Here is a 27,995-nt window from a genome sequence, read left to right as displayed (position 1 = left end):
GCTGAAGGAAGTTTCATGTTTTCATTTATGAGAAGCTGATCTGAACTCTATTGTTTGTTTGACTTTATTATTTGTGAGAGAAGGCTTATAATCTCTCTGCTCTCCCATAAAAATAAACACCTTTTTTCTTTCCCTCTACTGAAATTATATGCCTTTCAATTAAGTGCGCAACTAGGAGAGATTTAGTAGTTGCATACAGTCTTTCTAAAGCATTTGGCAAATACAGCAAAGTCTGGAGTTCAGCATTGTACCTGTATCAAATGATTACGACCAGCCAACCCTTTGCAATCTGATGCTACACGTGGACTGTGATTATCAGATCTGCAGCTCTTGGTGCTCTAGGAAGAGTCTAAGGTCTTTACTTATAGGTGTGTGGGGAGCTGGTCTCACTCCTCCCACTTGTTTATGAGGAGCTCATTCTTAATTAGGAAATTTATATAAGGCTTGGGATTAGCAGTCCCCAAATGATACAGAAGAATATGTTGAAAATGATATGCCAAGGCCAGTAAGGGATGGAAAGTAAAAGAAGTGCTAGGGTTATTTTAAATTAACCTCAAAAGAACAGCAGGATTGAGAAAGCTTTAGGTTGTGACATTGAGTACTGTAACTTCAAGTGGCTTAGCTCCATGGACAGAGGAAACTGTGGAGAAGTATTGCCCAAACTTTTGTTCTGGTGAGCAGAAACAGTTGGATCTATGTGAGTGACAAAAAAAGGATCTCTTTCAAGGACAGTGGGTGCAGAGGGGTTCCTGAGCACTGCAGTACCTGAGCACAACTGGTGCGCAGCTGGGACAACTGTGCCTGGGCTGCTGTGGGTCCAGGGCCTCCAGCTGTCAGCAGGCGGCTGCAGCCTCACCTGCTGCTGTTGGCAATATTTCAGGCTCATTGAATTACAACTGCTGGCAATAGCTCTGTTTTAGCATGTGGGACAGAGGAGATCTGCACAGAAGTGTTCAACCTATGCAATCGTTGTAGAGCTTTTCTTCAAGTTTATCTTTGCTCTCCGGAAAAGAGTGAAACCCACGTTGCACCGGGCGCTGACCAGTGGTGTTGGGTCAGGAGTGCAGCTGGCCACTGGCACGGGCTGCATTCACATTTGTGTGTTTCTGAAATGTGTTATATTGTCTGCTGTGCTTTTCTCCTTAGCCAGCCTTGCTTGGGCACAGATAGAATATGATTTAAAGCAAGTGGCACTTTAAAATTAAACAGGAGGAATTGGTTTGTTTTTGTATGAGAGACAATATGAAGATCTGCAAGTTGCTGTGACTCATTGTGGGTGTTCTTTACCCATGATTTTAAATTTTTCTTTATGGAACATAAGCAGTGTCAAAGTACAAAAACTTCATTCTATCACTTAGTTATAGTCATTTAGAAAACTTATTTTAGTTAAATCACAATTCCCCCAAACTTCTCTGATGGGCTCCATTAGCCTGTTTAGCAATTAGAACAGCATTCTTGTTGATTCAGGCTCCAGGTCAGCGAGGCACGCAGAAGAAGGCAGCCTTTTCCCAGTGCTCCTGGATCTTCCCAGCCTGTCAGCGCCAACGTGGCCATTAAGTCTCTTGAATAAACAGTGCCACGCTGGCAAAACCGGAAGTTTCATCACCACCAGACTTGATGTGATTTTTCTAATGCTCGGTCTGACTGTCTGGACACGCTAAGGGCCTTAAAAGCATTTCAGGTGCCTAGCTTTCGGCCTCTGAGCCATAAATTTTACAGCCACCAGGGGAAAGTTTTTACTTGGAGCTGTATAAGCTAGTCAGCCTCAAACACCGAGGATACCCAGCAGACCGGGAGCTGTGAGCCAGCACATGTTGAGAACAGGCAGATGCACAGGAAGCCGGTGTTTCCCACTGTTTCCCTCTCTTCAGGGAGGCTAGTCTGGCTGTAGATAGTCACCTAACTCCTTTGTATCTTAAATGCAAGCCCTGTGAATATCTTATCCTTTTCATATAGTTAAGGTAGCAGGGAACTTTCTTTTTAGCCTCTCCTTCACTGGCCCCTTCTCTGTGCTGTATCAGGAGATGAACAGATCAAAATGTCCAAGGTAAAGTAACCTACACTGAAGGAGCGCAACTTGCAAACCTGAGATGGTTTTATGTTTAAAACTTACTATATGAAGAACTGTGGCTGTTGATCATATTGCTTTGGAGCTAGTATCTCCCACTGTAAGGCCATAAATCATATGTTCATGTTGCATCGTGTCACACTGTGTGAGTAGAAACCCCCATTGTGAATTATGTTCTCTCTTGTCTTACAGAAATTCCATGGAGTTGGACTAAAATAAAGTTTTGGGATGCCTCTATTTGGATTAAAATTTGGAAAGAAGAAATTGAAAGGTGAGTAAGGTCTGGTAATACCATTGTCACTGTTGACAGCCTAAAGAATGTGAACTCAGCACATGCACTAGCCCTTGAGGACATGCTTGGGAGCATGTCTTACACCCGCAGAGCAGGTGCGGGAAGATGCGTTCTGTTTATTTTCCCTGCATTTACTGCTACCTCAGGGAAGTGCTGCAGACTGGGTCCCAGTGAACAGGAGGGCATTTAAAATAGAACAGTCTGTAAAGTTCTGTTTTTTTGATGTAATTTCTACATGAGTATCTTGGAGTGGAGGGAGTGATACCCAGTGCCCTCTCTCAAGGTGGAAGTAAGTTAGTCTGATAGCTTGGTGCAGTTACTTGATGATGAGAAGTGTTAATGGCAAAGGCCCAGATACTCCCTTCAGTGTGAGGCAAGGAGAATAGCAAAGTAAAGAGACGTACCCTGAGAGCAACCTGAAGGCTACAGAAGGGAATGCTAGCCCTGGAGTAGAAAACTGGGCCTACACAATTCCTTCAATGTGAGCTCCACGTGGCACCCCGAGATAGTCCCTGAAATGAATGGATATAGAGATAGGGAACACCCATCCTCTGCAGCGTGATCTTCATGAGACTTTGTAACAGAAATCCTTGCGGAGAGGGATGCTTGGAGGATATTAGCCTTCTTTTTGTGGGGAAGCTACTGCAAGTAGGCTGGAAGAGCTCTCTGGGGATAGAAATGGGGTCATCTGGGTGCTGCTTGAAGAGAGAATGGCATTTCATGCAAAAGCCCTGAATTCCAGGGATGTACATGTTGAATGTGGGGCTCAGCTGCTTCAGAAGCCTTGTGCATTTAGCTGGTCTGTGTGACTGGCTCCCCTGCTCCCTCCCAAAAGTTCCAGCATAATCTTTGTGCTCTGTCTCAGAGCATTCCTGTGGTTTTTCTCATGCAGACAGGGAGCTAGTGTCATCAACCTTTTTTTTATATGAAGAAGAAAGAGCCTAAAGACAGGAGATCTACATGCTCAAGCCTCATTGGGAAGCCCATCTATACGGCCTTTACTTGTCCATTCATTTAGTCCTGAGAGCGTGTGTGTATATATTGTATCTATTCTGCCAACACTAATTGCTTTCACTGCTCCCCTCACCAGTGTTGTTTATTCCACCCCTCCTGCACGCTGCCCCACAGGATGGCCCACTGAGTCCTGAGAGGGACACAGAAGGGACAAAGGCATCCAACAGGAGGGCGACTGGTGTACCCATACAGTGGACCAGCTTCCTGCAGCTCCTTACGGTGGATCTTCATGTGTACTGGGGCTTTGCAGTAGGAGTAAATGAGCTGTGTCTAGCATTTTAGCACTTCATCTCCAGGCCCAGGTTGCTGTCAAGGTGGCCTGATCTCTTTTCAGGAATTCATGCCAGCAGCTTCTGTGTTAAAAGGAAAAGTCTTTGATCTTGCCTTTCCAAGGGCTCTCGATGTTCCTCCCTGTATAAGCTGGAGACAGAGGTTAGTGCCCTACTCATATTTTGACATGAGTATTTTTTCCCCAACTTGTCTGAGCTCAGAAGACTCAATAGCTTTTCCCCAAAGGTTTATGTTTGGAATTGCGCTGCTGTTTCCCATTCCTGATGCAGGGCAGACTGTGTGCCCTGAAGTGAGGACAAGGGCATCTGCTGTTCTGATAGTCCACAAGAAAGGGTTGTGTCTTCTCACAGGGAATCATCTCTGCCAACTGGAGGTCTCTTTCTCTCCCTTGGCTTTGGAGAGGAGATACCGCTGAGCTTGTCCACCCAAGCCATCGCTGCTTATATAGCAGTAGTTGTGCTGATTATCAAAAAGACAAATTGCTGTATTAGGAAAAAATAGTGTTTTGCCCAGTCCCGTATCTGGGCTTTAATGGAGCAGCATTCAGTCCCTTCAAACCAGGTGTTTGAAAGACTTAGAGATTCAGCTCTTCCTAGATATAAAGAAGCATACTTTGCAGGGAAAGCACATTTTATGTGCTTTGATCACCAGTTCAACACCACTGAATTCAAAAAGGAAGAAGTTCCGAGAGGGCTACGAGAGACTGGGCTGATCAGGGAATGAGGAGCTTCTATAAGAGGAAGCTAGAAAAGGGGGGGGGGGTTGTTTTATTTATTTTTTAAATTCCTTTGCCTTGCAGCCGAAAAGCCAATGGGGCTATGACTGCTTTTTGCAGACATTTCACTGGAGTACATGCCAGGGATGAAGTGCTATTTTAATAAAATAATTTAGGGGTCTTTGTGCTGGGAGACATCTTCAGGCCTGTGCTGCCTCGGAACAGATGAGGGTCCTCTGTGGGGAACACCCCATTCGCTCTCACTTCCTAGAGGGACAGCGCTGCTCATGGAGAGGTCTAATTCCCGTTCCAAAAACAAAGCTGGACTAAACTTGACGTTACACCATTAGCACAGGTCTCAAACGACTTGTAGGGAAGAGAATGGATTATCTCAGGTGTAAATTGCTGAAACTGGGATCAGTATTCCTTCCATCAGAAGCAGCAACATTTCACTCATTCTCCTCAGCAAGATATGACTGTTTTCTTGTGATCTAGGATGCAAGAGAAATTAGGAGGATTTTTTCAGGATAGATACAGTTTAACTAGAGAGTAACATGCTCTGAACTTCTTGGAGTCAAGAATCAACATTTTATAGTTTTGTGTCCTTTACACAAGGAGCAGGGATATAATTAAAACTGAGCTTCATAAAACAGTAGTATGTGTTTATACACATATTATACACATATATGAAACAACAACAATCCGTAATATGCCATGTCAGATACTTGCACAAAAACTGTTGAAGGAAACCAGTTCCTAGATGACTAAACCTTAGTTAAGCTGTTCAAGCTGAAATGGGGAAATACATGTTTTAGATAAGCAGCAGAAATGTTTTTGTGGAAAAGATGTCTGACTGAGATCTTTCATGCTGAGGCTTAACCTGCAAGTAGCATTGCCTAAGCAGAGAAGAATGGGGAGACTTTACGTTTTTGGAGCATGTAGGAAAAAATAAGCTGCTCTCCAGGACAACCGGTCTATGAGGAGCTGAGCTCTGGGCAGAGCTCAGCGGGATCACATAGCTCCATAAGGAGAAGCCTGACTGGGGGGGGACAGTAAGTGGCCTGCAGCTCAAGAGTGGCTCTGCCAACATAAAGCTTGGCTGGTTTTGTGACTCCCATTCAGATCTAATAGGAAATCTTTTATGACCACAGACACTGAGTATAAAAATGTATTTATTTTGACATAATTTCCCATGAGGAACATAACTGTGAATTGAAAAACTTTTCAAACTTTTTTCAGAGCTGTATTTATTTTTATGATTTTACATCACTTCCCGTCATTGTGTATCACTGTTATTAACAACATGTGCAATTGTATCAAGCTATGGCATTACCGGCATCCATAAGAGATACTGTCTTCTATTAAAGGATATGATATAGTTTGATCAGTACCACCTCATCACTGTCAGAATAATTTTTAAAATACAAATAATTAACTATTTCAGCTGTTTTATTTGGCCTGTTGATATTTGTCAAAATATGATGAACCACTATTACTGAAAACAGGATACAAAGTGATATAAAATTCTAAACCAAGTTTGGAAAAATAGGATTTCCAAAATTAAAATTTCCCAAAATGAAGAAGAGACAGATTTTCCACTTGGTAAAATGTTTGAAAGCACTCGTTTTCATTCAGAAGTGGACTGAAAACAGGTGTGCAAACATGTAGACATTCCTTAAGAAATAATCTAAATTAAGAAATAATTTCGCCACTTCTGAGATGTGGCAAGTTTCACCTTGCTGAGGATCTGGGCAAGGGAGGAGTGAGACCTGCTGGGCAGGAGGAAGAGAAGGACAAATCAGGACTGGTGCTATCACAGGAGAAGGGGGAAGGGAGAGGTGGGGCAGCCTCTGTCCTTGTCGTAGAGACCTGATAAAAGAGTATTTTTTGTGAGTATTTTTTTTGAGCTTCTCTAGCACTTCTCAGGCCTGTGTCACAGAGGTCCTGCTTGGCCGCACGTGTAGTACATGTTGAGCACAGCTGAGGTGAATCCTTTGGAGCCTTCTTTGCCTGCCATCGTTCTCTCTGTCCTTACAGTGATAATATGAAATGCCACAGGATCTAATACCGAACTTTATCTTTAAGCTAAATATTTACTGGACCTGAGGCAGAAATAATGCCAGTTCACTCTCATTTTTTTTTATTTCAGACCTTACATCTGCTATATGACAACAGAGATATTTTAGGACATCTCTTGAAGGAGTCCTACATTAGGTGATGCCAGAAAAGATTCATTTTGCATTGATATCTGGTCCAGAAACATGCAAAATGTTTTACCTATGTTGTCAAATTCCAGATGTTATGTAGTGGCCTTTTTAGTGCTTACAATAGGTTTAGCTCTGTACTAGGCACAAAAGAGAGAATCCTTGACCAAAGAGTTTACCTTCTACGAAAGTGTATTTCTTACATTTCATTTCTTCATAAGGAAGGAGGATTCTAGACCTTTCAGGAGTCTCTGTCTTGTTTTTAAATTATGGGAGGCAAAAAGATCTGATAAGGAAGATTTAAGATTTTCATTTAAGAACAGACAGGCAGGATGGAATAGGGCTAAAAATCCTATTTATGGTGGTGTATCCGAATGGTCTTGCCTCAGAACTTTTAAATTAAATCCCTCACACTCAGTATAAACCAGAGCGTGCCAAAGATGAAAATGCATGTGAGTGCCAGAAGAAACTATCTCTAACCACAGCAGTCAGAGAGGCTCGAGAGAGGAGCGGGCATTTGCCATTTAAAAATGTTCAGTTTTATAACATGGAGGCCTTGAGAGCCCCTCCTTTGAGTCAGTAATAAAAAACACGCTTGTTTGCCAGGCACCTGTGCGTGCGCCTGCTCTGAGCGGGGCCTGGCTGCGATCTTCACCTTTCCCACGTCCGTCCCGTCTGGTTCTCACCTGTCCTCCTGCCGCACACCCAGTCACTGCACCACAGCACGCTTTGGCTGCATTTGAAGTCAGGGGTAGGCTTTGGTTTGGTACTATGAAGCAACTGCCACGCTTTAGCACCCTGTAGCTTACAGTGTTAGACTGATACACAGGTAATTACAGTTCATTTTTTGCCTGGGTCCCAAACTGCATATATAGTGTAGATATTTAACCCCTGCAAGTTTTAGGCCCCTCATATAGCTCATCTCTTCACCACATATTCTCTGATCTTTATTAAAATTGTGAGCTATAAAAATGGTTTGGTAAAGATCCTTTACATTATATATATATATGTGTATGTGTATATATATATATATGTACGTGTGTGTGTATATATATATATCAGTCACTCAATGCAGCTCTGACCCCCGCAGGCACTGCTGTATTATAAATTTAAAATCCTATGGTATTGCTGCTATAAAAATTATACTTGTTCACTTGAACCCAACTATAGGTATTCTGCCCCAGGACAATACCTGCCCATCAACTTGTTGCATGGTTCCTTTGTCACTTTACGATTGCAAAAGGAAGCAGTTCCTGCTCTAATGTGAAGGGAGACTTCGGCTAATAGCTTGCATAATAACCTCCCTAGGAGTAACAATTGAAATTCTCTAATATAGTATATAATGACTTGCCCTCTCCCATGGGGTTGTCCTTTGGTGAACACTAAAATTTTCTTTTTTAGGGGGATGGGGGACGGAGGTATCAGCACACCATGGCAGATTTCAGTTACTTGCTCACTTGGAGTAAGTTGGGTGCAGAGCATAAATAAAGGATAATTCTCTTCCTTTGAAGTGGTGGGTGATCTCCTGCATGCCAGATGTACAGAGGCACTTCTGCCGTCCCTGAGAGGTGGTATGGAAAGCTGGATCGCATGGTGCCCCAACAGTAGATGAGGTGCCCCAAAGAAGGATCCACAAGTGTAGTGGGGGGATGAGACATGCTGGAAGGAGACTCACCTGTGAAATTTGAAACAAAAACATGCTGCATGGTGGAGGCCTTGGGGAGCTGCTTATAGGCTAATGGGGATGGGGAAGGCCTGAATTGCTGCTGCCCAAAAGGTAGGCTCGGGAAGGTCATACAGCATGCTCCTGGGAACTCTAAGAACAGTGCTACCTAGTCCAACTTTCACATCGTGGTATTGGTATGCTTTGCTAAGAGGAAAACTGTTTTTGCAAGGAAAACTGAACAGATGAGCCCAGCTCCCTGATGCCACTATTTGTAGCTGATTCTGTGCAATTTTCATGCTCTTGAGGTTGCTTGTTTAAAGGGTGCGGCAGAGTGTTTTTTTTTTTTTTTTTTTTTTTTTTTTTTTTTTTGATGTTGTCTCTACACTGTTTTCAGGCTTGGTTACTCTGGCACTCCCCTAATTGGGCTGTGTTCATTTCATACATGAGGTATCAGGCCATGGTTTGTATATAACTTGGCACAACCACGCAGGGCTTAACCTCCTGCTCCTTGGAGCCACAAAATCTAATATCTGCAAACCTTTTCCAATGGCCTGTTCAAAGTGTTTCTATTGGCATATGCTCCTTAGCATAAACCACTAGCAAATTTCCAGGATCTCTGAGCAGATCTTGAATCTAATCTTTTGTGGGACTTTTCCATACAACAGTCCTAAATGTAGAAGCCTTGTGGGCTGGCCAGTTACATTTATAGCTGATTTTTGGCATGAATTTAACATTATTCAGTACAGATGTTATTCTGTGGTTTAGTTCCTAAATCTGTCTGCCTGAGAAAACAGCCGCTTTCCCAGTGACTTGGTCTCAGTGGTTGGATCAAGAACTGGGCAATAGGCCATATTTGTGTTTGCTGAGTTTCCACTGCTGAAAAATTTAAAATAGTTTTCAGTGGCAGTGAAATGATAACTTGGAGTACAAATCTCATTCCTTCTTTCCAGTGATTTGTGACCACAGTTTGCAGTAGCAGAAGTTTTAATATGAGTTGCTTAGAGGTAAAAATGTTTCAAGAATTGAAAAAACTCTCATCTGCCAACCCTTCAGTTTTCCCCTCCCTTTTTCTTTAATGCGTTCAGAATTAACAGTGCATGATAAGACATGTGTGCTTGGATCTACAGCCAAAATATTCTGAGCAGTGGTTTCCAGGCATAGCTGATGTAATGGTAAGGTTTCTCTAGCTTTTTGTTTATAGCAGTTATCCAAGAGGCTTCATTTCTGTCCGAACTGTTACAGAAACAAATAAAAGAGATGTCTGATCTATCATAGTTGAAAACTGCTTGTTTGGGAAACACAGCAGGAGGGCCTCACTGTTCTCTGCTGGCAAAAATAAAACCACTGAGACAGTGCTGTCTTGTGCATGTGGTCAGTGGTGGTTCTCCTTTTGTGTATCTAGAGGAGAGGGAGATTTGCTCGCTGACCGTGTTGGACAAGGCACCCTTTGCAATTTGTTGTGGCTGTGCTTGCATTAAGAAAGGTGTTGGCTGTTATTTCCAATAAGGATAAGGAATATCTTGTCATTAGAAAGTTGCCTCAGACCTTGGCCTTTGGGAATGCCACCTCTCGGAAGGCTGATGACTCTTAAGAACTCGGGTCTCTAGAAAGGGAAGAGTCCTGGTGTTCAGGGTGAATTTGCCAGGGCAGGCCAGAGAATTGCCAGTCAGTTTTGAACGCAGGTTCATGGCTATCTGGGGCTTTCAGGAATGGATTGTCCTAGAAATCCTCCTCCTAGGTAGCATGTTGATGCTGGTGCACCATTCAGGTGCTTCTGCCCTACTTGTATAGAGGGGAATACATGATGCTGGGAGGCAGTCTGAGAAAGGAGAAAAAATGCTTTGCTTATCTGAACTCCCCTGTGTAAGCATGTGGCGTGTTGGAACAGCTCTACCTCTGCTTCTTGACAGCCAAGAGCTGAGCTGGCTCTCTGTGCCCTGGCCTAGCACGAGCTCTACTAGTGCATTGCTACAAGCTGATAGATTTTTCGAACTTTTGTCATCTAATCCCATTTACTTTGAAGCCATTTATCGTTTTATGGATTTTATGCCAGGACTAAACTTGGAGTCCCTGGGGAGAGGACTGGAGTAGCATTTACTTTAGAGGAGGAAATCTGTGAGCATAGGGAAGTTCTGTTTTTAACAGAGTCTGTCATCTTCTTTGATAATACGGGTTACTCTCAAGAAAATACCTGCAGGGGCACGTAACACAATAGTTAAAGGTCTGCGAGCCCAGACCTCTGATCTCTGCTTCTGTTTTCCTTTTGGACAGTGGACAAGTGACCCTGATCTCTCTGTACATTGTTTTCTCCATTGTGAATGAAGAGAAAAATGTGTCTGAGGAAAGCAGTAAAGGAATTTAGCACTCTGAGGGTCTTTAATGAAGGTCTGTGCTGGTCTGAATCACCCAGCCAGGGCAAATGGGAATTGATTTGAAAATGTCTGACTAGGTATGCCTGAAAAAAAGGGAAAGCACATTCACCTGCTAAGACAGTAAAGAGGGTTTTAAGTACATAATAAAGGACCTGATGACAACAGACAGACATAAAAAAAAATGGTGATCTGGAAAAGGGCTTAAAAATTATGGATGCAGTGTTATTTATAGGGTTACTGGAGGGAAAGGAGGAAGGATAGCAGTTCAATGCATTGAATAGCTTACATGTTAGCTAATGCAAGAGTGGATAAACAGGAAGAACTGGATGTCTTAATAAATCATTTAATAGGTATAAGAGACATGTGATGGGCTAAATCATGAGGCTAGGACATTAATAGAAAAGAATAGAGCTTATTCTGGAAAGGGGAGAGATGTTTTCCTCTTATGTCCATGTGTTCTGATATCCAGCGTGTAGAAAGAAACGAACAAAATAGCAAATCTGTGAGTAGTGATACAAGGGTAAAGAACATTGACGTATCAAACTAGGAAGGATAGTCTTTTGTGAACAATTAATATGGTTATCTGAAATACAGGACATGGTGGTAACAGAGAATTCCAACTATGCAGACATACGGTTGGGAAGGAACATAGGGGAACACGATCTGTTCAGCATGTTCTTGGAGTGAGTTGGCACAACCCTTCCACACAGAGGTGGGCAATTTTTTGGAACTAGAGAGGTGAAGTCATAGTATGATATTTAGGAGAGGAAAAAGTGACAATAGGGAAGTGTTTAAAATGGACTTCAAGAAGAAAATCTTCAGTAAATATGGAGAACTGGTAACTAATGTCTCATGGGAAGGAAATCTGGGATGGGGAGGGAATTAAGCAGAGCTGTCATTTCCTTAGATAAATTATATTAAGGGCATAAGTGCAAGCTATCGTGTTGCAGAGAAAGCTTTGGAAGGGTGAGTAAAATGGCTAAATCACAAGCTTTTCAGTCACTTCGGACCAAAGAAGGATGCCTACAGAAGTTCCACAGCAGGCTGCTTTATCCAGGACAAACTGTGTGGCAAAGGCACAAAGTGACAGAAAGCTATCAAGGGCATAGAGAGCAATAAAAGTTGTTCTGTCACTGTGGGGTTCTCTAGGGTACTGTAATCCTTCAAGTAAGAAGCAGATCAATGAAGATTTATGTCTGCTACTCTGTGAAAAAAAGCTCAGCAAATAATTAAACAGAATCTGCTCTTTTATTTAGTCAGACGTGGTAGTATTCCATTAGGTTTAGCTCAGTTGGTTAAAGTATGGTGCTACTAATGCCAAGGTTGTGGGTTCAGTCCCTGTACAGGCTATGCCGAGGGTTGGGCTAGATGATCTCCAGAGGTCCCTTTCAACCTTACTATTCTATGATTCAACACATTTCTTGCCAGCAATGGAAAGTGGAGGAAGACTTTTGGCTGGAATAGAGAAGAAACATTTAGGTAAAGTAGGTGTTTTCCTTTGGTTTGACTGCACAAAGTTAATTGTGTACTGAGAGAACTGCCTGGAGCAATATTGTCTTTGGGAGTTTTTGGAGCACAGGCAGGTGAAGTTCAGAAAACTGGGGAAAGAGCGAAAGAGCTTTTTAAGACATCTATCTTGAAACAGGGAAACAAGAAAAGCTGTACAATTATAGACGTATTGGCTTTGTTTCTTGTGTAAATGTTGAAACAATCAGACAAACCACTTCAAAGTACTCGGGGAAGGAAGAGATGATTAACAACCAGCAGTTCAGAAAAACTCCATTAAGCCAAAATTAATTCTGTATTAGTGTCAGGCCTGTAGGCTAGGGAAGAAGGCATAGACAGCTGTCATGTATCTTAAGAGACATGCTTGAGATAAAACCACCACAGAGTGAGTGCCAGACTTTTCAGGAAAAATACACTGACAATAGTTATCAACGATTCGTTATCAAACTCGTGAGATTTATCAGGGATGTATCCTAGATCTATCATTCAATGTTTTCTCTTCCTATTTGGCGGGTGGAATAAAGAACACATTTACTGAATCTGCAAATGGCACCATCCTGGCAAGAACTACAAGCCCATTGACAGATAGTAGCTACAAGATAGTAGCTACTAAAAGATAGGATTAGAATTGGCTAGTTGGAGAAAAAGTCTGAAAAAAATGGATGCAATTCAATAAGGGCAACTCTACTCAGCTTTGGTAAACCTTCAGCTGCTAACTAAACCCAGTTTGGGCACTGTGCTTCCAGAAAGAGGAAACTAACTGGGAAGCCCACTGGAGATTAGCAAGAGTAATGCCAGTTCTGACTGACCAATAAGAAGCAGCTGAACAAACTGGAATTGTTTAACCTAGGGAAGAGAGGACTAGAGTAAGGCATAACAACTTTCAGATATGTAATAAATTCATCTGTGTTCTGTGTCCTTGGCAAGTAGTACAAGGAATTGCAATCTAAGGGAGAGCAGAAGAGCACTTTTGATCATCCTAGGTCAATTGAATTGAATAATGAGTTTTATGATAGAGAATAGGAAACAGCTTCCCCATAGTAAGGACACCGCAGTCCTGGAATAGAAAGTCAGAAGAATAGCCCTCACTGGAGCTTTCTAGGACATGTATTTAGACTGACAGGCATGACTCTGCCTTGAGGTAGAAGACAGATTTGATGACCTGCTGGAATCCTTTCCAGTGGTCTTGAATTTTGTGCTTGTTGTGATAGTGATGTCGATGTTAGGACACGCATATGTACTGGATGAAGGGCACTAATAGTAGATTCATGGCAACAGAGGGACTTCAGGGGAAGAGGTGGAACAGGTCAGGGGTTTCAAGCACTACTAGTTAAGTGATAATTCTTGCTCAGGAGAATTAATAGAACAGGTGAGCAACCTGATAAAGCGATGCTGGCATTGCAGCGAAATGTGTGTGTGGGAGAGCTGGAATACAGACTCACATTACTGTCACAATAGTTCACAGTACTGCCCTGTCAGTGCCACCAGCCTCTTCAGCCCCTTTGCATGGGACATTTAGCACAGAGCGCAGATTCTCTGTGACGGTACCTCTTAGTAAATCTTCTTTCTTTTTCTGCTGCTTTGTTCCTATCTATGTGGATTTTGCTTATCTTCAAGTATATATCAGCTCTTCCTCTGCAGAAGTCTGATGTGTTTCTTCTTCTCTACAGAGGAAGAGAGACAACTTCAAGCAAACAACCGGGACTTCAATCTACAGTTTGAATATGCTGTAAGTAACCAGCATACATTGTTAATGCAGTTGTAATCACAGATGTGGTCACATCAGGTCTTCACATGTGAGGATTTTCTCCTTCACGTTCATTTTGTTGTTTCAACTGATTCACATCAGAACATGCTAGCTATGACTCTGCAAAGGTCTTAAGTCTACACTTTATGAAGAATAATTCCCCGGGCTTCCCAGAAAGACCTGGACTGTGCATGTTGTTGTCACCTGTGAAAAGATGGCAGGAACTCTGCCAGGCATAGGGAGATCTGTCTTTGGAGTCAGCCCTGCAAATGAACAATTGAAAGAGGTCTAAGTCTGAAAAAGTATAACAGAGTAACTTTACACACTTCCAGAAAATTATGTGAGTCAAAGTGTTTGCAGGATCAGGCTCCAAGGTCTTTCAGAAACAGAACCTGGTTGGAAATTTTCTGTTAAAAATATGGCTCCATTTAAAATAAAACATGAAAGGAAATGTGTCAGTTCCTCAGCTCTTGCAGTGAAATCCTCTCTGGCAGGAAGGTTTTGAATCTGGCCTTCATGGCTTCCTGCCAGCTTTTATTTCCAGCTCCTTAACAGCCTACTTGGGTTCACACTGTGCCACAAAATCTGTGACTCCAATAAGCACCATTACACAGCCTGGCTGTGACCCAAGTCTACCAAGCCCTGATGCCAGGCAGCCCTGTGGGTAAATTGATTTCCAAAGCTTGGGGACCATTTGCTGAAGCTATGCAAGCAGGACAGCCAGCTCAGCAGGTAGGCCCGTGCTTCTTGGCTGTAAGGCAATCTCTCTGTTAAGGCTATCCTGAAGTTATATTCTTTTGAACTTCTTTGTAGTTGTGAACAGATACTGAATGAATATTGTAAAATTTTTGTCCTGTGCATCTCTGAATTCCAGCAGCGAAGCTCATTCTTCAGTTTTACTCAGGAGCTCCTCTGAATCATTTTGTTTTAGGAGCATTATAAGTGATTTTTAGATTTCAGGACTGGAACAATCCAAATTTTCAGAACATTTTAATTTTTCATGAGGTAGAAATTCTCACTTGCCACCAGCTTTGACTATAGGTCTTATGACTTGATCTGTTGGCAAAGTGAACTGCATGTTTTTCAGTGGTCATCTTTCATCCATGAGGCATCCTACACAGATCAGAGACTTCCTAGGTGTGGAGCTGCTGCACATGTACTGAATATGAAATGCCTTGTAGGTTACACACGTAAAGGGCTGTGCACTGTGAATACCTTATCAGGCCTGGTGATTTGAGACTGAGAAAGTGCATATGATTTGCAAAGAGCCTGCCAGTGCAATGGTATGGCCACTATGTGCAGCTTTATGTTTTCTGATTGGATGTGGCAATGCAGACTATATGCAAAAGTGGGGCAGTGAAGCAGGAGGGAGAGGTACAGTCATCTCAGGGCACAGAGGAAAAGCAAGAAACTATTCTTGTTCTGAGTCTATTTCTGTGAAAAGCCATCCATAAAACAGATTTTGCATGTCACTGCTTCCTGCCCAAGGATTTGCAAATAACCAAAGTCAAAGAGAGGGTGCTGAGAGCTCTGGAGGGTTTCCGTGAAAGTCTGTTGGTTAGATGTAAAAGTGCAGACAGCCAAACAACCAGCTCAGTATAATCCACTAAAACTTGACAGTGAGTTTGTCTTAACCATGTTAAGACATGTTAGTTAGTCATGGTACATGATTTCTGGAGCCCTGTGTAAATTAAGGCTTGAAAATCCTAGAAAACTGTTTAGAAAAGGCCAAGACTCAAGGTGGTGTCAGAATGGTGTAGTACTAAAAAACTGTTCTTAAGTGATGAAACAAGCACTGTCCTGGGCTGCTTATTTCCAACAAGTCTTGATAGCTCAGGTCACATTTATTAAATCTCCACTCCATGGTGCATGGAAAGGAACTAACCTTACTTAAAATTACTTAAGACCACACATTATAGATTACTGGACACATCTGGAAATGTCCAAAAGAGAGATCCTCCTTTCCCCTTCCCATCAACATATGCATGATGCTCCTGAAAGTTTGCTGCAGGAAAGTTATACTTGTCCTATAGTCTGCTGGAAGGGTGAAAGTGGGGCCCTTTCTTTACTTTCATATTTGTCCAACTGCTCTGGGGTTGCACTGCTAAACACTAGGATATTGTCCAGTATACTGACTCCATACTCTGCCCTGGGCTGCTGAAGAACAGCAGCTGTTAGGATTAGTTGGCTCTGTGTGCTGGCATTTTCTGGGCAGAGTAATTTCTGTCTCCTGTAGCTACAGTCCTCCCTGCCCAAGACATCTTCCCACCTGTATCTATTTAATTTGACCTGTGTATAAGGGGACAACAGAAGAGTTTGGCTTGTCAATGCTTCTTTGTGATACTCAGCTCTTCAGGCCGGGAGAATGTGCCTGCGTGGACAGCTACACAGGTGGTTGGAGTCTTTTTCATAGCAGCCAGGGTGAACAGCTGTCTTTCAGCTCTTGGTCCCACAACGAGGAGATCAGTCTGAGTCTGAGTGCCTGAGAGTCTTGTCCCAAGGCAGGATTGTCCTCTTGTTCCAGGAAGTTTGCACTATGTAGTTATTCTGGCCAGGTAAAAGGGACATAAGGCAGAAACTGGAAGGAAACACAGCAACATAACAAAACTTGGAAAGTGTTTTAGACAGTGTAAACTACAGGGGTGAAGTTCACTTTACTCAGTAATTTAAGGTTTTGTTAGCTGTAAAACCTATAGAACAGGTTCTTGTAACAAAGGTAGCTGAGAGGGTAAATGTTTCTGCAGGCTGAAGCAGTTGTTGAGAAAGACCAGTAAGAAAAAGAAAGGGAAATGCAAACAGACATGTAGTGGATTGCTTTACTGCTGCTGCCGGTTGTATGTCACAGCTGGTGCACAGGTTTTTGCCTTTCACTAAAAAGAGAGTTTCATTTATGTTGGTATAGATCAAAGATGCAGAAAGGTTTTGTCCCTGTTTAGGCTCAGTGAGAACAGGGAAGTGGGAGCACACAATCAGAGGTAGGTGTGTTGCCCTGAATAATTTGTGGTTATCTTTCCTTCACGGTGCAAAGTCTACAGGATATTTGAAAAGGAAGAAGTGAGGAGCTGAAAAAAAAAATCTATTGTGTGTGGAAGTGTGAGAACTTCGTTCTGGCAGTTGCAGAAAGTTGGCCTTCCTGATATGAAGCAAGACTCCTGAATATTCTCAGACCAGCTTTGCAGAAACATGACGCTTCACTATAAAAAGTGGTGTCTGCTGGTTCATGTAAGGGAGTGTTCAGATCCATCACATCTGGGCTTGGAGAAGACTTCAGAAGGCGAATTCCCTTGTTGTGTTAATCAGAACAGAGTGCAAGAGGTTAAGCTACAGTGTGTCACTATGATATTACTCCAGCTACGGAAAGAGCTGAGCAGAGGCAGGACAGGAGGGTTGTACAGTGTGTGAGAAGCTGGGCTGGTGGGGTAAAGAGAGGACAGGAGTTGCACATAGTGGAAATCCTATTAACACAGAGGCCTCAAGGGGAGGCAGCAGTCCTCAGAGGAGAGCTGAAGGCCTGTCCCCGTGGACAGAGTGCTGTGAAATGCATCATGCAGATAGGCTGGAAGTTTGGGGTGGTCTCCACTATCTGTGTGAACGGAGACAGTGCAGACTGAGAACAGGACGAAGGCACTGTTTTCTTATCTGAAGAAGCACAATGCCTCTTACATGTATCTTCTGACAATTTGTGCTGTGATTAAGGAACAGGAGGTGCCTGTGACTAAGGGCAGCAATGCCAAGTGATCTGGGAGCGCTTTGGTAGATCAGAATTTAATTGGACTTACTGTGAAAGCATTGGTGTATGCTGAAACCAGAGCTCTCAGACTGGTCCACCCCCAAACATCCTTGGCTTTACTCTGCACAGCAAGAATGCAGTAGCTTAGAAAAATAATTTGATCATAAAGCAAAGTGCTGTGCAGTTAACTGAAAGGACTGAATGTGAAGGCATGTGCCACTTGCCAGCCCCCAAGAGGATTTAGCAATGAGTCAGAAACCAAGTGTGAGTGAGTGACATGTGCATAGGCACTTAATTCAACACAAAAATGGATTCAATATTGGTTTGTTAAAATGAAAGGTCAAGATCAAATCCTATGTTTAGTTACACTGCAGATAGGCAGATTGTCTCTGACTTCTATACGCATCTCTCTCATCTGTGTAAAGATTGAAAGAAAGCTGAGAGCAGGGTGCAATACGTGATCCAGTGAGACTTAAGGAGTTTAACTAAGATTCTTATGTGAGGCAATTCAGTGTGGCCACACTGCCCCCAACACAGCTGCAGTGGCAACTGCTGCAGCGTGGATCCACCATGATGGTCCACATCTACACCTCTCTGTCTACAGACACTCTGGAGAAAGAAATTTCTTCTGAAGTCTTTTCATGTTTTCTCTGATTCAAATTCTCTTTTATTTCTTCATTTTTGTGATGGAATTCAGCACAGCTGCACTGGGACGTCATAAAGGGCTGCAAAAACAACTTTGAAATTGGTTTTCATACAATAAGAGAGGAAATGCAAGACCCATGACTCAAAGAAAAATTTCAGGATCTAGGGTCAAATTAGCATCCTTTCTGCAGGACCAGCAATAAGGGGGGTGATTGGACTCTGTTTTTGTTTTCCTTGGTCACCTGATAAATTCCCTAGTAAAATAGGAAAGATTCATACAAAATTCTATGCCTGATAGAGCCCTGGGCTGGAGCAGCAGCTGGGATCTCATCTTTTTGAAATAATGAGAGCATGGAGCTCAGACCGTGGGCTCAGATTCAACTCCATTTCCTGTACACTGACTGATGGGTTGTCCTCCAAGACCCTTGTCAGTGTGGTCAATGGCAGACTTTTGATCCCACACTGAACCTGCAAATGCTTCCCAGCGTTCTTCACACCCAAGGCTGAAGGGAGTATTGTCTAATCATGCGAAAAGTGCTCTGAGTAACTCCTGAACAAATAGCTAGAGCAACAACCTGCAGTACTCTTTCCATATCTAAGGAGATGTTGCGTGGAGCACGCCAAAGAGCAGCTGCACTGGGGAGGTATTGTCAGAGAACAGCAAGGGCAGGGCTGCTCCACGAGAGGGGATAAGCTGGGAGCTGAGGATGACTCCAGTGCAGGTAGAGCCCTCAGCGACCATGGAACAGTCCTGCAGCATCTGATCAAGATGGGCAGGACAGGTGGCTGGTGGCAGGGTCCACCCTGACAGCCTCAGTCAAGGGAAGCTGATGAACCATGTCCAGGGTTCCTTCAGTGAGTCAAAGCAGGAACAGCAGGAAATGGGGCTAGAAACAGGACTGAAGGCAGGGCTGGAGACAAGATATCTACAGCATAGGTCTGAGGTCCATCCAGGAAACAAGGATGGACACAGATCTGGAGACAAACGCACAAATGACATAGTTCAGGCAAGGACAGAAGGCCCAGGCCAGAGCTTAAATGGAACTCCTTGGCCATGGGCAGGGGTGTGGGTGAGATCCTAGGTGAGCTTAGGGCAGTTAAGGTCTGTTAATGCCCCCAGGACTCTGAAAGGCATAGAAAGGCTGAGCTGTCCCAGATATGAACTGCAGTGAAGTCCATAGACACTCACTTGACCAAGTCCTTGGCTCTTCATTTTAGCTCAATCCTTATGCAGACAAAACTATTGCACTGTCTGGGAGCCTGCTGTGTGAAAATACAGTGACCAGGGGATTGTGGATTGGTGTTTGCCTTCTTTACATTATTCAGCAATGTTCTGCCCTTAACTTCTGTTCAGGTACTGAACTAAGTTGGAGGAGAAGGCAGCGTAGTTAAAGCAGATAACCAGCTGACAGGGCTTTTAGATCCTGTTCTCGGCCTGTCTGCAAGTGATGATGTGACATCAGGCAAGTGATGTCACCCCTTTCTACCTCCGTGCATTCCTCTGCACCAGTAGGGTAAGGATACTCACCGCAGGGGTGACACACTGATTAATAGGTCTGTAATATGCTGACTCCATCTGAAAGAAGTAGCATAGGAAAACAATCCCAGTTAATATATTTTCCTAGAGATTTTCCCAGAATTCGCAATGTATGTTTATATTCTGGAATTCTTTACATTATTGCTGCCAGGAGGCAGAGAGGGTCAAAAGGTTATATGTGTAACAAATCCCCAAAGCTATTAATAAAAAGAAAAAAGAAAAGAAAAACAGAAAGAAAGGGCACGTGGGTTGGATATGAATCTTTCTCTTTCTGGTGTTATACCAGACCATTACTTCTGTGAATGAGGATGAAATCTTTGCAGGGCTCGGACGAACCCCAGTTGGTTTCCTGTGGACCTTTCTCACTCTTCTCTTGAGTTGGAGCTGTAGTTAAACAAGATTGCTCTGCATATGGTGGTTGCACACTTTCAAATTGCACTGCTGCAGTTAAACAAAATGTCATTGAATCGAGCTCCAGCATTTATCTTCTAAGGCTTTATCAAAGCACCTGGGAAGGCTGTTTCTGTTTCTTAGCTGCTTCGTTGGTTTGCACCTTGTGCTACATTGGCACCAGTGCAAGTGGCAGGTGTCATGGCACAACACCTCCCCGCAGGACAGCCACGCTTGCTGTAAGGTTTGCTTTGAGACAGTTTGTCCAGCTGCGAGAAACTAATATGTCACTGATCTGGGAATATAAATTCAGAAGGGCAACTGTTCTCCTACCTGCCATACCCTGCCCTGCCTGAGCATCACCCTTTAGCCCCTGAAACCTGACCACAAAGGCAGCAGTGTCTCATGTGTCCCGTGGCTTTTATGGTGAGGAGATTGTTTGTGCAATGAACAAAGGTAGGAGCCATCTGCTGAGTGTTTGCCTGTGGTCTGCCGTCACAGGCAGGATTCTGAAAACACCTCCGAAGTAACAGCTCATCAGTGAGATCTGCGGTGCTGTAAGGACTGTTCTTGGGGACAGCATTTCAGTGGAGTCACACTTCCAGGAGGTGTGAATCCAGCCCCTGAAAAGTGCAGATTAGAATAATCCGTCACCTACAGACAATGTTGTTCTTGTACCAAACTTAGCACCTATAGATCTTGAAACCAAAGGTGGGTAACCACTGTCATTCCTACTGCTTAGGGAATCAGGCACACACAGAGGGCCTGTCCAGGGTCGCAGAGGAGGTCTTGGGGCAGAACTGGGAATAAATTTAAAGCTCCTGATTCCTATCTTTGTAAGTGGCTCATGGGGCTTTTCTTGGATGTTTAGTTTTTAAAATTCTGTAGGAGAATGAGAATTTCCCATAAGTCCTCATAATAATTAATCACTTCTTCCAAGATTTTTCCTCTCCATCGTTTTTCTCACATGGACATCTTCCCCACCAAAGACAGAGCACAGGAGAGGTAAGGACAACGTTGCATTAGTGATGGCTGCGTATGGACTGTTTAACACACTGCAGTGCTGCAGGTTTCCTTAGTACCCCTCCCATCCCAGAATAAGGTTCTTGTACAGCTGTAAATGAATGAAAGGACATGGTGATGGTAGGCATCGTGAAGTGGGATAAGATCAAGAGCAGAAGCTAACTGAGGTTTCTCTCTAGTCAGCTGAGAGCTTGGGCTGTCAGAGCGTACAGCCCTGGCGTATTGCATGAAAACAGAAATGATTTCTTACAGAGAGCTTCAATCGTATCCTTGAAATGGGAATCCAGAGCCTTGAAGTGGAAAGGCTGAAGTTTTCCCTAGCTTGCTTTTATCATTCAATATTTATATTCCCATAGCCCCTAACGCCCATGGCCAAGTTTACTTGTTGAATTATAAATTTGCATACTGATTATGCATATTTTTTTTTCTTTTGGTGCTTGGTTTTAATTATAGATTCTGGAACAGTCAGGCAATTAGCTATGATACTACCTATCCTCATCCTGTTCTCCGTAGTGTCCCAGTATCCCAAAAGACAGTGTGTGACAAGCAATATCATAATCTTGAAATACTATGCAGAAAATGATGAACAGCCTGGTCCTTGCTAAGCATTTGGAAGCTGCTATGTTTGGGGTTTGTAACATTCTTAAGGGCAATAGGAAACAAAATGAATGGCTCTGGTTCATTCAGTGGTTTTCTTGACGTAATTAATGGTCAGAAATAGAAGGCAGAAATAGAATTGAAACAAACCACTCCCATTCTTTTCCTATCCACTTCTGAGATTTTGCAGACAAAGTCCTTTAAACTTTATGTGAGTGTTTACAGAGCAGTTTTTCTCACATTGTATGTGACTGTCTCCAAAATCTAGTGACGCATGAAGGTCAGATCCCCTGTACATGCTTTTTCCTGTAGCTACTGTCCTCTACTTTTAAAGTAAGTGGCAGTGATATTTTTCTTCAGATTAGCAGGGAGAAGTCACTTTAGATCTGTGTTTTATTAAAAAATCTGCCAGACTTTGTGTCTTCTGGACACTGACTTGTCAGGCAAGTTATTTAATGCTCTACATTGTGGGTTTACAGAGGATGCTGCTATTTCATTGCTTGTGTTTTAGCAGTGTGGTGCCTGTATGTAGTACATATTAGGAACTTTGAAATAAACCAAATTTAAAGATGGGCAGTGACATTTGCTAGCATTTAGATCACAGACAGAGCTAACCACACCCAGGGATGGCTACATTATGCCAAGAAACCGGCAACATTGTTTAAATTATCATCACTGATAAACATCTCTTCTTCCTGGAGTGTGGTCAACTGGACAATTTGGTTAGCACTTCCATGAAGGGAATTTCCATTTCTGCTGTCTTACTGACTGGCTTGTACAAAAGGATAATACATGAAGTTAATGCTGAGGACTGTTACACTTTGTGTCTGGACACAGCCAGGAATCCAGTAACTGTCTGAAATGGAATAGCTTCCCCCAGGCACACCTTATGGTGGTCATGTTGAGTAATAGGTTGAATTGCTTAAATAATTGCTTTAATGACAGAAACAGGCTAATGTGGGTGGGCTTATGAGTAGAAATCCTGGTCTAATGCATAGATTGGATGTGCTCTCTAGTTCATATTTAGTAGCTTGTGTGTTCGGAGGAGTTCAGATCCAGCCCATCTTACCAATATCTAAAGGTTATTACAATACCACAATCACCATTCACTATCTAGTGCTAATCTATTACTAGATAGAGGTGTGCTGTGCAGTATCTGCCTCCCTGTGCTGTCACACCTTAGATTCCCATGAGAGGGCTAAATGGACCTTTCTGGAGAGTTTCTCTGGGGTAAATTTAGATGTGCTTGCAACAGCTTGCATACACATTTCCATGATTAAACATGGATGAATGCTTGATAAACTTCATACAAAAAGAAAATCTAGTACACTTAAACTGTGAAGGGAGGAAAGCAGCTGCCATTCCGCTGGAGCACTGGCAAAAGCATGTATCAAAACATGTCCTCAGGCCAAGAAAGAAACCTGTGAGTCGCATCTGCCTCTCTGGCTGTGCGTAGCTTTTGTGTCCTTGGAGGCAAGACTCTGTACTCATACTATACCTCTATGTTTGCTCAGTGTATCGCTGTGTACTTTGTTATGCCTTCAAGACCTTATATTTTAACAGTCCTTCAGACCCAGGCCTATTGATATTCCAACTGAGTGTCAGGTTTGATAACAGCAAATCTCTAGGTTGATGCTAGACCCTCAGTCCAGAGTCCCACGTTGCTGCTACAGCCCTGAACACAGTGAGATCTTTGGTATGGTCCAGTCTAGAAAGACAGTATAGAAACAGCAGGTGCTGCTGCTTTGGCTACCACACTGCTGAGAGGCACAGAGAAATGTGGGCTGTTGCAGCAGCTGGTGTAGCCTAGGGCAGCTACAAAGAGCACTACAAAGTGGAGACAGATCTGAGTTAAAACTACCTGGTAGGCTCAGTCAGATGGCTTGAGCCTGTCCCTTGAGTGGATAGAATTTTATCAGAATGCCATGGGTTTTGGGGAAGAAAATGCTCAGATTTGTATTATCTACCATTGATCTTTCTTCTCTGGTTTGAAGGAGACAGAAGAAGGAGCAGCTATTGCTCGTGGCTGGAGGGGCTGCCTACAATTTGAAAAGGAAAGTAGAAATAGGGAGCAAAGGAACAAAGCCGCAGCTTGCCTACAGAAATGATAAGTTCTTGTATTAGTGGCTCTTTGTACAACATTGCATTCAAGTGATCTTTATGGAATAGAAACAAGTAGCCTCTCCAAGTTGCTGGTTGAGAAGCTGCTGAATCACCTGAAAGATCAGACCGCGCTCCTGGGCAGACCTATGGGGTTGTCTATGTGGTTGTCTAGCTGAATGGTGCTCAGAAGTCTCAGGAGAAGTTACGGGTAACTGACACAACATGCACTTTCTAACACTGCTTTGTTGATGCTAACAACAAAACACTAACATCTGAGTTGTGTTTTGGCTATAGTTTTTAATTCTCTTTGTGTGTCTCATAAGGGAAAAGAATAATGAAAGGAAAATATATCTGTGTGTGTGAGTGAATACACGTATCTGTGCCTATCTGGAATTACAGTGGCATAAACTGAGCATCAGGTTTTCACCAATTCCATGAGGAGTTCTGTCTGTTTATCCAAACTCAGCATGACTGTATTGGGGAAAGGAAATATTTTTTTGAGCTTCTACTGGAAACAATACTATTGCTAAATATAAGCAAGTAAAAACAGAGTTGAAATGGGTTGTGCTGTAATTTTTGTTTCCTGTTTTACCAATCCTATTTTTTTTGCTTTTCTTTCCCTACAGAGCAATTCAATTAAAACATCAAAATACAACTTCTTCACTTTCCTGCCTCTCAACCTGTTTGAACAGTTTCAGCGAATAGCCAATGCTTACTTTCTTTTCTTGCTGATTTTGCAGGTATGAATTCACTGTGCTGTTTCTAGCAGCTCGTGTTGTCTGTTATCAAAGCCTGGCTATGTATTGCTAATTGTAATGAAGTGCAAGCTATACGCTTGTTAGGGATTAGCATCTTAGCAAAGCCTTAATGTAGGTAGAAAGTAGGGCAGAAAAAGCAATTTCCTACGTTACCTTTGAATACGATAGTTTGAACTAAGTTAAGAAAAAATTTAATTAAAGTTTTCAACAAACTGTATACATTTTTCATGCCCTGTCCTACTACCCCTTTGTGTCTAATCTGAGTCCTCCTTGCTGTCCTTAGCTCTGCATTAGTAATGCCTTCTGTAGTACAAAAGGAAGTTGTCCCTTATCCAAATGTTTAAAGGCAAATTCTTTGTATTCCACTGACTGTCTCATAGGAAATGGCATGCAGAAGAACAAATTTTCCCTGGAAAGGAAGGAGTTAACAGCAGGAAGGCTGACCGTTGCAGCTAGTTTGCATAGAGCTGAATGTTGCTGCTCTCTGCTCTGTAGGGTGAGGAAGGTCTCTAATAGGGAGCATGTCAAACAGTGGCAATGCTTTTGGACCCTGTGGCTCATGGTGGCACTGAGGTGCACTTTGCCCAGTGTTGATGATAATACTACCATATCTGAAAGTAGAGCATATTGGAGAAATTGATATCAGGATTTCTGCCCTTTGGAACTTTGCTAGAATAAGGATAAAAGCTGTGCACTTTGTCATTTCTGAGTCACACTGGAACATATGTTATCAAAAAAGATCTGATTTTTATTATATGGCAAGCATGATATTTTAAATTTGATCATTTCAGTACAAACAAGTTTGCAAAATGGCCTTTTCCAAACCATCTTTTTCTCTCTTAGCTCAAAACTGTAGGCAAAATTTTGTTAAGGTTAAGCAAACTTTACACAATCTTCTTTGCTTATTTACAGAGACCAAATTTGGGAAATTTCAGCCCATGTGTATATTTTCCAAGAAACTAGTTTATAGTAAAAAATGCATTTTCAGCTAAGCTGGCAGCACCATTCCTGTGTTGTACTGCACTCTAGCTGTTCGACTATTTAAATTTAGAGTATTTCAAGCTATTAAATGCCTCAGCTGTATCTTTTGCTGAACCATTTAGAAGTGATTGTGTACAAAATGTATAGCTTTCCTGCTTTGTTTATCAAAGTAAGCTAGGGCAGGCTGCCATTAGTCTTTTATCATATTACCCCTTTTAAGTTTGTCCCTTGTCTGTCCACTCGCTCCATCCCTGTAGCACTGAAAGTGTCTCTGCCTGCATCAGGAGTGGCTTTGACAGGCTGGCTGTGGGGACTCTGCCTCCCCATTCCACTGGCACAGCCCGGCAGGACATATGTTTCCCAGTTACAGGACAGGATAGCAGTTACATGCCTATGCACCCCGCACCCACATCTGCATGGGGCTGAGCTTGGCTCTACATATCATTCCTCCTGACTGGATTTGGTGGTGATTGTAGGATTTTGGTCATAACAGTGCAGTAGAAGGAGTGATCCCAAAGAGCAGGGCTCCATCCTTAGGAGTGCAGCTGCTTTAATGGCAAATATGTCACTTCAGTCATTCTCATGGAATTGATGCTGCCCAGATCCCTTCTAATGGACAAGTTGGTGCTGGAGTCGCATTGCTTCCACCATTAGTGCTGGTCTTCTAGAGGAAGCAGGGAACTACGCTAGGGTAAGGCGTATTAGTGACAGCAAAAAGGCTTTGACCAGCAATCGCTTTCAATTCTCTGGTCCTCACACTAGCAAAAATATGGGAAACAAAAGTGACTCTGTTGATCTAGTAAGGGCAATGTCAGCCCTGGCAACAGCTGTCTGTTTATTGACATGAAGTTTACTTCAGCAAAATACCAGGAATTACCAAAGCAAAAAATAGAAGCATTTGAAGGTTCTGCACAGCAGGCCTTGCTCAGATAGCTCTGTGTCCCTCTTGCCAGACTTGCCCATGTCAGCACCTCCAGCAAAAATCCACTGGAGAATTTGTAATTCTAGTGGTACAAACAAAGGAGAGCAATCCATTGCATTTCCTGAGCATTTTTATATTCTAGATTAGAGCTTGATTTGTAAGCAAAGCATGATTTTCCTGTTTCATCTACTTTGTGGGGTGACATGTAAGTGACAGGCAGCATTTCTGTCTTTATTCTATACTCAGATATCATAGAAAGATATGGTCTGTAGCTTCCACAAAGCACAGTGTTTTATTTCCTTCTTTTTGCTAAACTGTCAAAAAAATTCTCAACTCAACTCAACTCTCTTTTTTTCTGCAGCTGATTCCTCAGGTTTCCTCATTGTCCTGGTTTACGACAGTGGTGCCCCTAGTGCTGGTGCTGGCTGTTTCGGGAGTCAAGGATGCCATCGATGATTTCGTAAGATTACTGTCCTGTACTTTGGAGTTTACGCATGTTTCTTCAGGATGATGACTAAAGCAAACTACTGAAAATAAACACAGTCAGTGGCACACAGTTGGAGAATTGGTCTGTGGTAAGATGGGGTCTGAGATTCGATTCCCAAATCTATGCTTCATTACCTAAAAAGGAGCTAGAATTTCCAAATTGCGGAAATTCCGAACTTCAGCCCAGCAGCTCCACTGACTTTCTCTGGAACTGGTTAGCATGTCTGAAAATGTGATAGAAATACCTGAATACATACACAGGAGTCTATTCTTAAGCTTCCACTTCGGAAAACTCATTCTCTGCCATCTAGGTCCTATGTATGTGTATGGGGGGGAACATCCTGCTGGGAAAGCACCTTTGGTAGGAAGTAAGTATACAACCTGTGTGTGATTTTTCAGACTTGCCCAGCCTTGGCCGAATTCCATTGACTTCACTGAGTGATGTTAGGCCAAAGTTGAGTTGAGCATCTGATTTTGTCTGTTTTTTAAAGTAAACTTGATGCCCTAGCTTGGTCTATAGGGACTTTAGTGCACCTTTGTAATTAGGCAGACAGAGACATTATTGTGGAGTGTAAATGGTCAGGGATGGTGAGGTGCTCTCCCAGGGAACAATATGAGAACATTTGTGGGCGCTTCCCATATCAGAGCAGAGGAACAGATTTCCCTGGGTACTTAGTTCACAAAACTGTGACGGGCAGGACCAACCCCGATGGAGTAAGGACTGTGTCATATAAGGCCCTACCCTCCTCCTTCCCTCCAGGAGCAAGGCCCATGTCACCTGTTCCTCTTTGCAGTCCAGTTGTGCCATCTCCTACTAGCTAAACATGGCCCCAGCTGTGATTCAGCTACGACTCTGAACAGTCTTTGCATTCATGCCTATAGTGTCATTGCCCATTTACGCTAGCTTGGTGAAAACCTGAAATGTTGTTGCACTGCCTACAGATCTTG

The 27,995-nt window shown here is 42.9% G+C and overlaps 1 protein-coding gene across 3 annotated transcripts in view; it reads left to right on the top strand.

Moving 5' to 3' along the window:
* The window catches only part of LOC134153549 (phospholipid-transporting ATPase ID-like), a 72,343-nt gene that overhangs the window by 5,013 nt on the left and 39,335 nt on the right, over positions 1-27,995 (top strand). For all 3 annotated transcript variants that reach the window (XM_062599827.1, XM_062599826.1, XM_062599825.1), the window contains 4 exons: positions 2,261-2,339; positions 13,799-13,857; positions 24,527-24,640; positions 26,923-27,021. In XM_062599827.1, the coding sequence (XP_062455811.1) occupies positions 2,297-2,339; positions 13,799-13,857; positions 24,527-24,640; positions 26,923-27,021 (315 nt within the window). In that variant the 5' untranslated portion in view covers positions 2,261-2,296. The remainder of the gene's footprint in view (positions 1-2,260; positions 2,340-13,798; positions 13,858-24,526; positions 24,641-26,922; positions 27,022-27,995) is intronic.

Source organism: Rhea pennata, chromosome Z (assembly GCF_028389875.1).
Source record: "Rhea pennata isolate bPtePen1 chromosome Z, bPtePen1.pri, whole genome shotgun sequence".
Taxonomy (NCBI): Eukaryota; Metazoa; Chordata; class Aves; order Rheiformes; family Rheidae; genus Rhea; species Rhea pennata.
The sequence above is the reverse complement of the archived record's forward strand: the minus strand, read 5'-3'. Positions and strand labels throughout refer to the sequence as shown.